Consider the following 13530-nt stretch of genomic DNA (forward strand, 5'->3'; position numbering starts at 1 on the left):
GAAGTATTTTCCCTGCATGCTGGGAGATCTTCACTTCCTACTCAAGAGTTCAAGTTTAGACATGCATCTACATCTGAAGGCAGGAGTCAGGGGAAGCCAGGGAAAGTAGAATTCATCCAGGAGAAGTAATTCCTGGCCAAGTGGAGTTGGCAGTCTCTACACGTGTCTCATTTTCAGTATGTGTGTGGTCATGGCTTCTTTAAGATAAAGCAGTTTTTGACAGAAGCGTGGTGGAGGCGGGAGACAGCACACTGGGGGCTAAGTGAGGGTTTGTTCTTTCCTCTCACTCTGTTCCCATGTCCTTTGACTGGAGGAAACTTTGACTTCCTGGTGGCCAAACCACTTCCCCTCTCTTTCTCTCTGAACACAACTGCACCCCCCTCCCCCAATAGACTCCGCCCTCTAGGAAGGGCCTCTTTATTTGCTAGTTTTTCACTTCTCTAACACAACCACCAGCTGCTGTGCCTGAGTGGCCCCTGGGTCCTAAGCCAAGGCAGACAGAAACTTAAAGGCACACAACTGCCAATCAAAGTTGTTCTCCTGATGTGGCAGAGGGGGACCCCCCAAAAGGTGGGCAGGTTGAAAACCTTGTTGCTTCAAACATATGTATGTATTTTGTATTCCTGTGTTTCTCAAACTGCTCCCCAGAACACTAGTTCCTTGAGTTGATGACAGATGTTCCCAAGGGGGAAAAAAGGGTTCAGTGGTCAGATAGATTTAAAGAGCATTTCCTACTCCATCTGTCTCCTGGAGATTTATAATTCACAGTAGGACAGTAAAGTCTCTAAGAAGGTTTGGAGTACAATGGTAAGATATGTACACATATAATACCTTAATAAAAAAAATTGAAAAAAAAAAAGAAGGTTTGGAGTAAAGAAACATTTTAAAAATTACTTACTCCAAATTTCTCAAACTTATTTTGACAAAAAACAAACAATACCTTTTTCTCTCAACTCCTGCAAAATATGGTAGAAATTCTCTATCTAAAGCAATTAAGTCTAAGAGTTGATTAGTCAATCAAAAGAAGTTTGTTAAACCAGAGAATGCTTAAAAAATGACATGAACTATCTTAAACATCTTATTTAACTTAAAAATACACAAATATGCAAACCTTTGCCAATCTTCTAACATAAAGCCCACGCCTTTTCTTTGTACATACCCACTCATTGGAGTTCTGTACCATCTTTTTTCTATAAACCATAATATACGTGCATGGTCTACGATCTCTAGTGTTCATTTTTTTAGTTTGTTTCTTTCCTTTATGGAGAGAAAACTTAAAGAGTGTAAAACAATCCACATGCATCATGCTCACAGAAAAACTGAGCAGACAGTACAGAGAGTTCCCATATATCTCCTGCCCCCACCACCAACACACAGCCTCCCTCAATATCAACATCCCACTCCATTGTGGTACATCTGCTACAACTGATGAACTACACTGACATATTATCATCCAAAGTCCATAGTTTCCATTATGGTTCAGAAACTATGGGTTTGACAAATGTATAAGGACATGTATGCACCACTGTGGTGTCATACAGAGTAGTTTCAAGGCTCTAAAAACCCTCTGTGCTCTACCTATTTCTCCTTCTCTCCTCTCTAAACCCCTGGCAACCACTGATCTCTTTAATGTCTCCATATGGTTGAAAGTCATATGGTTGGAATCATACAGCAGGCAGCCTTTTCAGGTTGGCTTCTTTGACTTAGTTATATGCATTTAAGCTTCTCCATGTCTTTTTATGGCTTGATAGCTCCTTTCTTTTTAGCGTTGAATAATATTCCATTGACTGAATGTGCCATAATTTATCCATTTCAGCTTAGTTTTTATAGAACAGATCTCTTTCTTTTTGTATCCCTATTTCATTGGGTTACATAATGCGGAATTAAATTACTCAAGCGAAATGACAAGTAAAAGTAGCATAAACAGGTTTGGAGCAAACAATGATCAACGATGCTAGGTGAACATATGCAACCCAAAGACTGGTTAGTAAGTACTTTGCCTGCTTGTGTTACCAAGGGAATGGGAAGCTTCAGGCAACCCTGCGTCTGTTAGTGGAGGGTGGTTGGGAGAACTTCTGCATTAACATGTTGAGAAACTTGTGTTCCAGGGCACACTGCTGGGGACATGCTGGCCTGGACCATGCACTCTTACAGGTAAGTATTTTGATTGTGCTTCCCTCCAGTGAAATGTTTTTATCCACTCACCTTTAACATATTTATGCTTATGTATTTCTAATATTTCTAACTACCTACAATACAATCACTGGATAACATTGCAAAGCATGATGTACTTAGGGTGAGGTCCATCAATAGTAAGAGTGAATCTCAACCCACATTCCCATAGTTCCCTTGACCTTTAATCCTTTTGTCTGACTTCTTATCAGATGTGATTAGGTTATTTATTTACTTACTAGAGGTCTGGTGCACGAAATTCATGCACAGGGAGGTAGGGGGTTGGGGAGGTGGTGTTCCTCAGCCCGGCCTGCACCCTCTCACAGTCTGGGAGACAACTGTCAGTCAGACATCCTTAGCTCTGCCACAGAGGCAGGAGAGGCTCCCACCACCACCGCTGTGCTCTCCAGCCATGAGCCCAGCTTCTGGCTTAGTGGCATTCCCCCTGTGGGAGCGCACTGACAACCAGGAAGCAGCTCCTGCATTGAGCGTCTGTCCCCTGGTGGTCAGTGTGCATCATAGTTCCACCATCGGGCGGAAACCGGCTCTCTGATATCCCCTGAGGGGTCCTGAATTGCGAGAGGGTGTAGGCCAGGCTGAGGGACCCCACCGGTGCACGATCGGGGCTGGGGAGGGATGTGGCTGGTTGGACAGCTGACAAGGGATCACAGGAGGACTCCAGGGTGTGTCTGGCCCATCTCGATCAGTCCCAATTGGCTGAACCCCAGCAGCAAGCTAACCTATGTCGGAGCGTCTGCCCCCTGGTGGTCAGTGCATGTCATAGTGACTGGTTGACCAGTTGACTGTCTGCCCCTGGTGGTCAGTGCACATCATAGCGAGCAGTTGAGTGGTCTTAGCATATCATTAGCATATTACGCTTTGATTGGTTGAATGGCCAACCAGATGACTGGACACTTCGCATATTAGGCTTTTATTATATAGGATTTTTTTGTTAAACCTCATCAGAGGATATTTTTCCCATTGATTTTTAGAGAGTGGAAGGGAGGGTAGAGGAGAGAAAAAGAGAGAGAGAGAGAGAGAGAGAGAGAGAGAGAGAGGGAGAGAGAGAGAGAAACATCCATGTGAGAGAGACACGTCAATTGGTTGCCTCCCACATCTGCCCTGACCGGGGCCAGAGATCAAGCCTGCAACCCAAGTATGTGCCCTTGACCTGGAATCGAACCTGGGACCCTTCAGTGTGCAGGCAGACACCATAACCACTGAGACACCAGCCAGGGCTAGGTTATGTGTTTTTTTAAACCTCATAATATGGCTAACGATAAGCATGTACCTGGATTAGAAGTGTTACCTCTATTATTTCTTCATATTCACTTGTGGATTACCTCCCTATGGTCACTTTAGGATACCTCATTGTGGAGTGTGACATGTGACTCTTACATATAAATTTAATCTACTTAGAAGTTCTAGTATTTTCTTCCCACACCCCTGAGATATATGCACTCTACTTTGGAGACTACTGGCCTTATAACTGCTCTGTGAAGTTTAGGAAATCAATTAAAAAGGACTTTAATGCCAAACTGTCAGCGATGCAGAATGGCAGAGCCTTTCTGCATCAGTGGAGCCCATGGCTCTGCTAAGGCGAACCCAGGGGCTGAACGGGGGTGTCTGGAGCCGCTCCTGAAAGATCTCAGGGGAGCCTTAGTTCAGCTACTGAGAACCAGCACCAGACCGGGTGTGGCTGCCACATTTCCGATGCTCACTGACAAACCGAAAACTCACTCAGAAGCTGTATAGAAAGACTCAGCTCCATGACTAGGTGGGGAGGAGGGATTGAGGTCGAGGGAAGATCAAGGGTTCCTTTCTGGCAGGTATAAATGTGGACACCTGAGCCCGCCAACAGAGAGAGAGGAGACCCCAAGGAAGGACAGGCACTTGTGATGCCCCTGGTCTCAATCTCTCTTGTCCCTGGTCCCGACTCCCTCAAACCCCTAGCCCCAAGCTAACCTTGACCACAAAGGGTGGTCTTGCATGAAAAAGTGGTCCCTGTTGGAAGCCCCATCCACTATGGCTGCTTCTTGCTGCTGAGATGAGTAGGAGGTGGTTTTATCACCTTCTTCGAAAGCAGCTCACAGAGATCTTGGGAAGACTAGATTGAGGAAATGTACAGTATAGCACCCCAGCAGGCAGGGAGGTCTCTTGTCACTTGAATGGGGGGAAGGTAGTACAAGAGGAGACCCAGACCTCCATGTTAAGTCATGCTGAACAGACCCAAACCAAAAACCAAACACCCTCAACCATTGGCACTTATTTTAAAAACTTCATGAGTACAGAATTTGAACAAGACTTTAGAATTGGCCAGTATACTCTAGCCAGAGTAAGGTTTGGGAATATCAGCCTACCACCATTCAAAAGAACTCTACCCCTCCCCTCTGCCTGACTCCCACCAGCCCCTTCCTGACGGCCTTTCCAAGCACCGCTGAGCAGCACCCTGCCCAGGGCACACACCGCACAGCCGCAGAGCAGAGACGCGTCCTCCCCTAGTCTCATAAGGACCACAGCCAGGAAACTTGCAGATGGTTGCACCTGCCGCGTGCTTGTGGATTTTCTCCCAGGAGCCACCTGGATGCAACCAAGGCAGCACAAACAACAGGCGCTTTGTGTGTTGTTAAATGTTCTGTAACTGGAGCTCAACCACTCTCAGCTCTCTGGTGACATTCAGAGCTGCCCAGGGGGCGAGGCTTGCCCTGTCACTGCACAGCCTTTTCCCAGAGCCCTGTTTACAGATCCAGCTACTCGAAGCAGTGATCGAATGACAAGGGCTTAGGTGAGGACAGAGGTTATTCATAAACATTACAATCTGTGGGGTTGCCTCAAGAGGAAAACCTAAATTATTTGGCTAGTCAGACAGCTCCTCCATAGTTCAAAGGTTGTGGATTTTCCTACAGGATTAGTAGGAGTTAGGAATAGATACTGCAGTTCAGACAGGACCAGCTGTGTAATCTGGGGCACCCCCTGGAAAATAAAAATGCAGGGCTTCCTCTTCAAAAAGTAGGAAAAAAGTACCGTTATAGGTACTAAATGCAGCGTTTTCCTTTCTTCCACAATCTCTCTCTTGACCTGCCATGGTGTTCTCATTTGCTTTTAACATTGCACACCCAGGCATGGGAATGCTTGCATGGCAACTTGGACCCTCATGGGCACCCAGAAACCCTGCCCTGTGACTGGGTGCATGTGGTCCACCAGGCACAGAACTGAGGTCTCATGCCTTAGCCAGGAGCAGAGCCAGGCATGACCCCTTCTGCCCCAACCCACTGTAGATGTGCAACCCTCTGCCCTGGGAGATTTTAGGCACCCAGGGAAGTGCAACAGGCTTGTCCCCACTGAGTCACCCATCCAACACACTGTGGTGCTGTCAGCCTGGGATCCCTTAGACACTGCCAGCTATACACACCCTATCTTGACCCTCGCCAGGCTCAGGCCCCCACTGCAGTGATTGCTGATGGGCTGGTGAGGGGAAGTTTAGGGGTGCCCTGGGTGACAGAGAGCAGAGGAGCAGGCGGCTGAGAAGCCCTCCTGGCAAGCTGGGGAGGCAACAGGAGGTGGGACTGTGTGTGAGCCAGCGCTCCAAGCCCTGGGTGCACCCTCCATCTACTCACTGGATTTCCACTACGTTAAAACTAGGAGTTTCAAGATGGTACCCAAAGAGCACTGAACTCCAAGTGCCCTGAATCCTGTGTGAGCACACTGGTCATGTGCTCGTGAAGTGACCCTGGCATTAGATTGCCTTCCCACCCAAATGCATGCATTTCTAACATTTTACATGTATATACCTATGTGTAATATATGCATGCACACATGGGATAAGAAAAGCTTTATGTGTTCCCTCATTTCAGTTTTATTTCAGTTTCGAGTTAACAAGCAGAGTTGAGACTGAAGTTAACAGATGTTTTATATCTATGTATTTATTTATTTTTAAATTTCACTTATTGCAGTTGACATACAAGAAATGTTGAAAGCCCTTTAAGTGGAAGCAAATATATGAAAGTGTTAATAGTACTTCTCTCTGGGTCAAGATGTTAAGTAATTTTTGTATCATTCTTTGGGCATTATAGAATGTTTTGCCCTGACTATGGACACATGGATTGCTTGTATAATTAGGAAAGGACAGTAAATGCTATTTGTGAGATAATAATAATTTACCTGTGGGGAGAGTAGGCTGCTCCTTGGACTTTTCTGACACAACCAGTGTGATCTCTCTGTTAACTTGTTTTAATACCTCCTGGATCATATGAATTTCAAGATTTTCCAGCAGTTTCTGCAGCTAGAATGAGCAGTTTGAGAGTCAGTCTTCACACTTAGTTTACACTCTAGGCTTCCAAGACACTCCTGCAGAAGGGCCTTGGGCTAGTCCTGACCTTCAGCTGCCCCCTCCCGGAAGGAGGAAGGGCTCCTGCCGTGGACTCCCAAGGGCTTCTGTGGGGGTAGGGGACTCTTGGGGGAGGATGTACACCTCTTTGGAAACCAGCATTGTTTCTTCCTGGCCTACATTCTGACTAATAAAACATAACCCTTTTTGCTAACAAATTCTGTTACATTGCAAAGTGCTCGATGTCTGAGGTGACCTCATATGTTTTGGGGTCTCTAAATGTGAGCAGGAATTTTGTGGTCTATTATTATATGAGAAGCCCTCAGGTCTGAAACTTGATGTAGGCACCAACGAGGATTTCATGAGAAGATTTAAAACTCCATACATGACCAAGAGAAAACCCTGTTCCACTAACTTTACACATTATGCTTGCAGAGCACACGTTCCTTGAGACTTATCATTAGCATATTGATAAGTGTGTGTGTGTGTGTGTGTGTGTGTGTGTGTGTGTGTTGGGGGAGGCACTGAATTCTCCTTGAATCTCAGTAGCCATGCATCTCGGCATTGACACCCAAACAGTTAGAGGCTGTGCTCATCTGTTACAATGAACACAACCACACGGAGCCTGTGTCCCAGTACCGAGGTGAACAAACACTTGGGAAAACCTCCTCTCCATATAGATCATCTAAAACACACACCGAATGGGCTAGCGCAAAAGTGGTGGTGTCTTATTCTCAGAAAAACAATCACATGAGCTATTTTATCCATTTCTATGGTGTGCGTATTGGGAGGGATACCTGTGCTGGATTTTATGTTTAAGATGCTAATGGTTATATTTTCTTTTGTCGTCTTTTTTTTGTGGTGATACACCTTAATTTGGGAAAATTAAAATATGGAAATCTAGATGCCGAAACCGGTTTGGCTCAGTGGATAGAGCGTCGGCCTGTGGACTGAAAGGTCCCAGGTTCGATTCCGGTCAAGGGCATGTACCTTGGTTGCGGGCACATCACCAGTGGGGGGTGTGCAAGAGGCAGCTGATCGATGTTTCTCTCTCATCGATGTTTCTAACTCTCTATCCCTCTCTCTTCCTCTCTGTGAAAAGTCAATAAAATATATTTTAAAAATATGGAAATCTAGATTTATAGTTCTGAGACATTAAGTGGTAGTTATTTGCTTATTCAAAGCCCCACATGCCTTTAAATACTTAGTTCCCTCTAAGCCTGTTCAATGATTTACAAACCTTCAATTTATACTTCACTTCTTAGAAAAAGAACAACACACCACTCGGGTTTATCTGTTAATACCATAAAGCAAAATTTCAAAGCCAAATTCAAAAGAGCTCCTGCATACCTGCTGAGTCTTTATTTCAATTTCCGAGGCCCCTTTGGGGGGAAGAATAGACTGACTGCTTATTATAAGTTCTTCAAATGCATCTTCTTGCCCCATCCTCCTAGCTATAGCTTTCATGCTGGGGTACAGAATGTCAGCTCTATTAAAGAAGAGAGACCAAAGTTATAAACATACATATTTTCTTCTCGTTCAGATTCTCTGACAATTATTTTCAGCTCTGTTTCCTGTCATCATGTATAAACCTCCCAACTCATCACAGACACATCAACATGTAAATTCACCACAGTTGCTACTCTCTTGGTCAATGTTAAATCTTGAGCCGTTTCCCATTGGGTACATTTAATTTCAGTCTTTATTTTCCAAAATATTGACTAGTCTTCTCATTCCCTAGTAATTAGGGAAGCTGACTGTTAATAATTCATAAGACACACAATTCAGACTACCCTACCTTCTTGTGCTCCGTAAGGCCCAGGGTGGCGGGTGGGTGCTTAGTGAGTGCCTGTTTGGTGACAGACACGTGGCAGGAGCAATGTGTCTTTCCTGCCAGCTGAATCATCCTGGCCAGGACTGATGATTCCTTTCTGCCCTATGAAATCTCTGGCTGCAACGCAGGAAGCTCTCAGAAACTCAGAACATGAGTCTAATGAGGCAGAGTGTGGGGAGGAATTCGCAGCAGCAGCCTTTCCCTACCCAGTGCTCCCTGGGATCCTCTGAGCTAAAAAGCTGAGCGTCCATACTGAGGGCACACCTTAGAAGCCCAAGTTCCCAGGGACGGAGCTCTGGGTAAATGATGTGTGGTGTTGCCTAGTGGGATCCAGGGCTGCCCCTGCAGCCAACAGAACCCAGCTTCTCCTGCAAAGCACTGTTTGTAGAGACACATTGCCCACTGGGCTCAGTGGGGCTGGCCATCCCAGGATGCATGGACCAGATCTCACCCCCAGAGCAAGAGGCTGGAAGTTGCCCAACCCCAGGTTCCCATGCATTTGCACCCCAGCCACACTCACTCGTAGAGCTCCGAGAACTGTTTGTGCAGAGAGACGGAAGTGATGTCCTGGCCTCGCAGCCTGAGCCGGCCCCACTGCTCCTTCAGCACCTCCAGCTGCTTCCACAGCACCAGAAAGGATCTCAGCGAAGCCAGGGCCACCACTGCCTCGCACGGGCCTCCCAGGTGCCAGGGCGCCTTTGGGCTGCTCTGGAACTGACTTTCGAATCCAGATGCTCTGGGCAAATTTGGCTGAAAGCATTATAGAATTCCTCTTTATTGACCATGGACCAAGACAGGATAAACCTTTACCTGCAGCCCTTGAAGTCTTTGCAGAATGGCTCTTCTCCCCGGGAGGAGGGGTTTGCGGACCTGCAGCACATGTAGGACTTAGGGAAAGCATCCTTCCGGGCCTGACAGGAGAGGAAGGCCTCCATTTCAGCTTGCTGTGGGAGTCTTGAACCACTCGTTTTTACACCTTTTGTACTGGGGTGCTGACATTTTATCTCCCTTGGAAAAATTAAGTCTTTCATGTTTAGCCTCTGCATTCTGGAAAGTGCTTGTCAACACACTCGAGATTTAACTCCACACATGGTAGAGCAATGATAGAACCTTAAATCGGGGATGTTGCCCATTGTATGGGTAAGGAAATGGAAACTTAAGTCTATCTTACCTCCTGTTCCTTCTACCATCCTTTAAAAGGCAGATAGCACTTTTAAAGTGTCTCTTAATTGGAATTTACTATTCAATAGGAAATTTTACTTTAAAATTATGATTTGTTCATTCATCTTTTTGTGTTTTTCTTCAGTAAGTGTTTGTTGAGGGGCTGCTATGAGCCCTAGAGGGAGAGGAGGAAGAAAGGGGTTCAGATCCCTGCTCTCCTGTGACCAGTGGAAGGACAGACAGAATGGGACCTGTGTCCAGGCCCTCAGTCTGACAATAGTGTCTCAGTCACAGGAAAAGGAACTTTCCTTTGCAAATGAAAATGGCAAATCTGATCACAATGTTATGACAAGAAGGGCCTCAGAGAGCAATCAGGTGTTAGCACCACAGGCAGTTTCCTGGGTAGGAACAGGAAGAACAAGCACTTGGTGTAACTGGATCCTAGAGCAGTGCTATTAACATCTGAAGGAAGGCGTGGCTGCCAGAGGAGAGTGGGTTAGAGGGACAATTGGCAAGCAAGATGGGGGGCGTGGGGGGGGGGCGTGGTAAACTCCTGAAGACAGCTGGCAACCCTCAACCTGGTAGCCCGCTTTCTCAACAATCAGCTAATCCATGCGTTTCCAGATTTATCTCATCTTCAGAAACCTTTTGTCCCATGAAATTGTACGCAGTAGCCCCAAATATCCAACAGACCAGTGCCCAACAGGGTGATAGGAGGTGAAGTGTACAGGCCACATAGTTGGCCCCTCTGTTCAAAAACCCCCAAAGTGCCTCTGAGGAACCCAGGGCTCCTGGGACCACAGTTTTAAAGGCCCTGAGCTGGTCCATCACTTTCCCTTTGGAGTTTTAGATTGAAGTCTAAGAGATCACAGAACTGATGGCATAGCAGAAACAGGGAACCCAGAGTCATAACTCACAGGCAGTATAAATTCCAGTGTTTACTATTGTCTATGAATAGTTACATACTCTTAAGCAAAACAAATTATAAAATAAAACCGATTAAAGTAAACAATAATTTTAAAGCAAACTCACCGCGGTAAAATATAGTTGTCACTTGAACAACATGGGGGCTAGGGGCACCGACCCCTGCTCTGTGAACTTAAGTTGAATTGAGATGGGAAACCCGGGGTGTAGAGGGCTAACTGTACATTGAAAAAGCCCATGTACAAGCAGACCCGTGCATTTTCAAACTGGTGTTTTTCAAGGGTCAAGTATTCATATGAAGAGAAGTCTTCATTTCCTAAGTGTTTTAAAGGATAGGAGGAGGAATGGGAGACGGGATAAAGAACAAGGTGGAGGGGTCGGGGGTGTTGGGGAACAATGGTAATCCATCAGAAACAGGGCCAAAATATGGTCAAGAGAGGGACCAAAGTGTCCAGGGACATGCTTCTTGATCTTGGCGTTATTTGGTCTATACCCAGCTTTGCAAATGCTCCTCCGCAGTGAAGCACTGAATTCTATTGTGAAATTTAGATGGCGCATCTACACACACTTCCTTTCTCACCAAAAGGTCTGAAGTGGACCTGTTACTCAGTGTTAGTAAGACACAGGAAAGTCTACTGGGAGGTTTCTAGAATGTTTTTTTCCTCCTTGATAAAAAGATAAAGCCTGCTAAGGAGAAAGCTTTTTGCTCCTCTTTTCATTTTACAAGGATGAGGGAGGCATTCGCTGACACACCAGGATGGCAGAGCTGGGTGCCGGCACCTACTGAGTGGCTGCCCTAACCTGACCTACCTCCTTCTAATCTTGTTTTGAAAGATTAACACACTCCTGTAATTTAAGTCATGGCTAGTGGGACAACCTGTTATTTATGGCAGGTGCACCCTAATTGGCACAGAGGGGCATTCGCTTAAAGATGGAAGATCAGAAAAGGCTTTCAGAAAGCTGGTTTGGAAGTTGAAACCTGAAGGATAAGTAGGAGTTCATTGGATGATGAAGCAGAAATTGAGAGAAGAAGGAATTTTTCCACCAGAGGGACCGGCTTGCAGGAAGGTACTGAGAAGAGAGCACATGGTGCATTTGTCAACATGAAAGAAGTCGAGGGTAGGAATATTGGCAGGAGTCAAGTTGTGAAGGTCTGCTTAAGGCATGTGAACTCTATTCTTTTTTTAAAAAAAATATATTTTATTGATTTTTTTACAGAGAGGAAGGGGGAGGGATAGAGAGTTAGAAACATCGATGAGAGAAACATCGATCAGCTGCCTCCTGCACACCCCCTACTGGGGATGTGCCCGCAACCAAGGTACATGTCCTTGACCAGAATGGAACCTCGGACCTTTCAGTCTGCAGGCCGACGCTCTATCCACTGAGCCAAACCGGTTTTGGCGTGAACTCTATTCTTAAGGCATTTGGAAGTCCTTGATGGATTATAGGAGGGAAGTGACATAACCAGGTTTTCATTTTAAAATATTATCTTGGTGACTAGAGTAGAAGGAAGCAAGAGTGAGTATAGGGAGTCCTATTAGAGGTTATGATCACAGCCCTGCATTAGGAGGTGATGACGATTTGGACTGGTGGATGTGTGGTGGTGAGGGAGGATGGAGAAAAGTAGACAAACTTGAGAGATATTAAAATAATAAGATATTAGCCTGCCGGCATGGCTCAAGGGTTGAACATCGACCAGGAGGTCACATGCTCGGGTTGCGGGCTTGATCCCCAGAGTGGGGCTTGCAGGAGGCAGCCAATCAATGATTCTTTCTCATCATTGATGTTTCTATATCTCTCTCCCCCTCTCTCTTTCTCTCTGAAGTCAATAAAAATATATTAAAAAATAATAGGATAGCAAACCTTGGTGTCTGACTATAGGGTATGACAGACAGAAGTCAAAGATGGGTGTCCAGATTTTTTGCTTTGGACAATGGGGCAGGTGGTGGTAAGTTGACAGTGAATATGGAAAGAGGAGCAAGTTTTGGGGAAGTAAAATGAGCTCTGTTTGGGACACACAGTTTCTGAGATGGAAAAGGTAGAGATGTTTGAGATGGAATAAGCAGTTGAGCATGGGAATCTGATAGGATTGCGATTTGGACTGGACATGTAGATTTTGGAATCATCACATGCAAAGTCATCAAAATCATAAAGGTAGACAGGTGTGGCTAGGGACAGACAGGGTGAGGCATGGAGCAACACCGTGGATAGGAGTAAGAGGGAGCTCCAGGGCCAGACTCTTAGGTTGGCATCTGGGTTTGTCTCCTCGCTAGGCATGTGATTTTGAGCACATCACTTAACCTTGCCAAGCCTTGGTATTATCTGTAAAAGGAGAAAAATGAAAGTGCCTATCTCATAGAATCATTGTAAGGATTAAAGAAATGAATAAAGCACTCTGAACAGATCCCAATCATAGCAATAGTAATATTCAGAGCCAACTTATTGATTAGATACAGAAGGCACAGTGCCTAGGGCCCACAAAATATTTTAATTTATTTTAAAATCATAGAAAAAATATTTAGGTTGAATAAAATATTTTAATATATGATGTTAACATATATATTTTTATATTAACATAGTTGTAAACTGTAACTGTTAATTGTTTTTATGGAGGAAAAAATGGCTGGAGCCACTGAAGTCAAAATGCAGCCCTGGTGGCAGTAGTAATGAGATGAAACCCAAAAAAACAACATTTTCGAGGTTGGCAGAGGTAGGTGAGTCTGCGGAGAAGTCTGGGAAGGCACAACCAGCAAGAAAACTAGGCGAGAGCTGTGCTTTGGGAGCTAAGGGAAGAGAAGCTTCAAGAAGGAAACACTGTCACATGCTGCTAAGGGGTCGGTTGGAAGGGGACTGAAAAATACCCAGAGGATTAGTGACAAGGACCATGTGCTCTTGATGACGGTGGTCTCAGTGGTGAGATGGGGAAGAAGAGAGATTGCGGTTTCTGAGGAGTGGATGGAAGGTAAGGAAATGGAGATGGCTGGTGCATACATCTCTCAGAACATTTAGCTCTTGAGGGAGGCTCTTTAAATAGGGGCCCCAGCTAGCTTACCCTGTGTCCAGACAAGTCTCTCTCTGGCTCCCAGACACATGCAGAATTGTTTCAAGCTAT

The 13530-nt window shown here is 45.4% G+C and overlaps 1 protein-coding gene across 1 annotated transcript in view; it reads right to left on the bottom strand.

Moving 5' to 3' along the window:
- LOC307105423 (uncharacterized protein) overlaps positions 1-13530 on the bottom strand; it is a gene marked incomplete at both ends in the record, with an annotated part of 140657 nt that overhangs the window by 29512 nt on the left and 97615 nt on the right. Inside the window, 3 exons of the mRNA XM_079781175.1 lie at positions 6334-6454; positions 7850-7988; positions 8854-9083. Coding sequence (XP_079637301.1) covers positions 6334-6454; positions 7850-7988; positions 8854-9083 — 490 coding nt within the window. The remainder of the gene's footprint in view (positions 1-6333; positions 6455-7849; positions 7989-8853; positions 9084-13530) is intronic.

The sequence above is a fragment of the Cnephaeus nilssonii genome (genome assembly GCF_951640355.1).
Source record: "Cnephaeus nilssonii genome assembly, chromosome: 9".
Classification (NCBI taxonomy): domain Eukaryota; kingdom Metazoa; phylum Chordata; class Mammalia; order Chiroptera; family Vespertilionidae; genus Cnephaeus; species Cnephaeus nilssonii.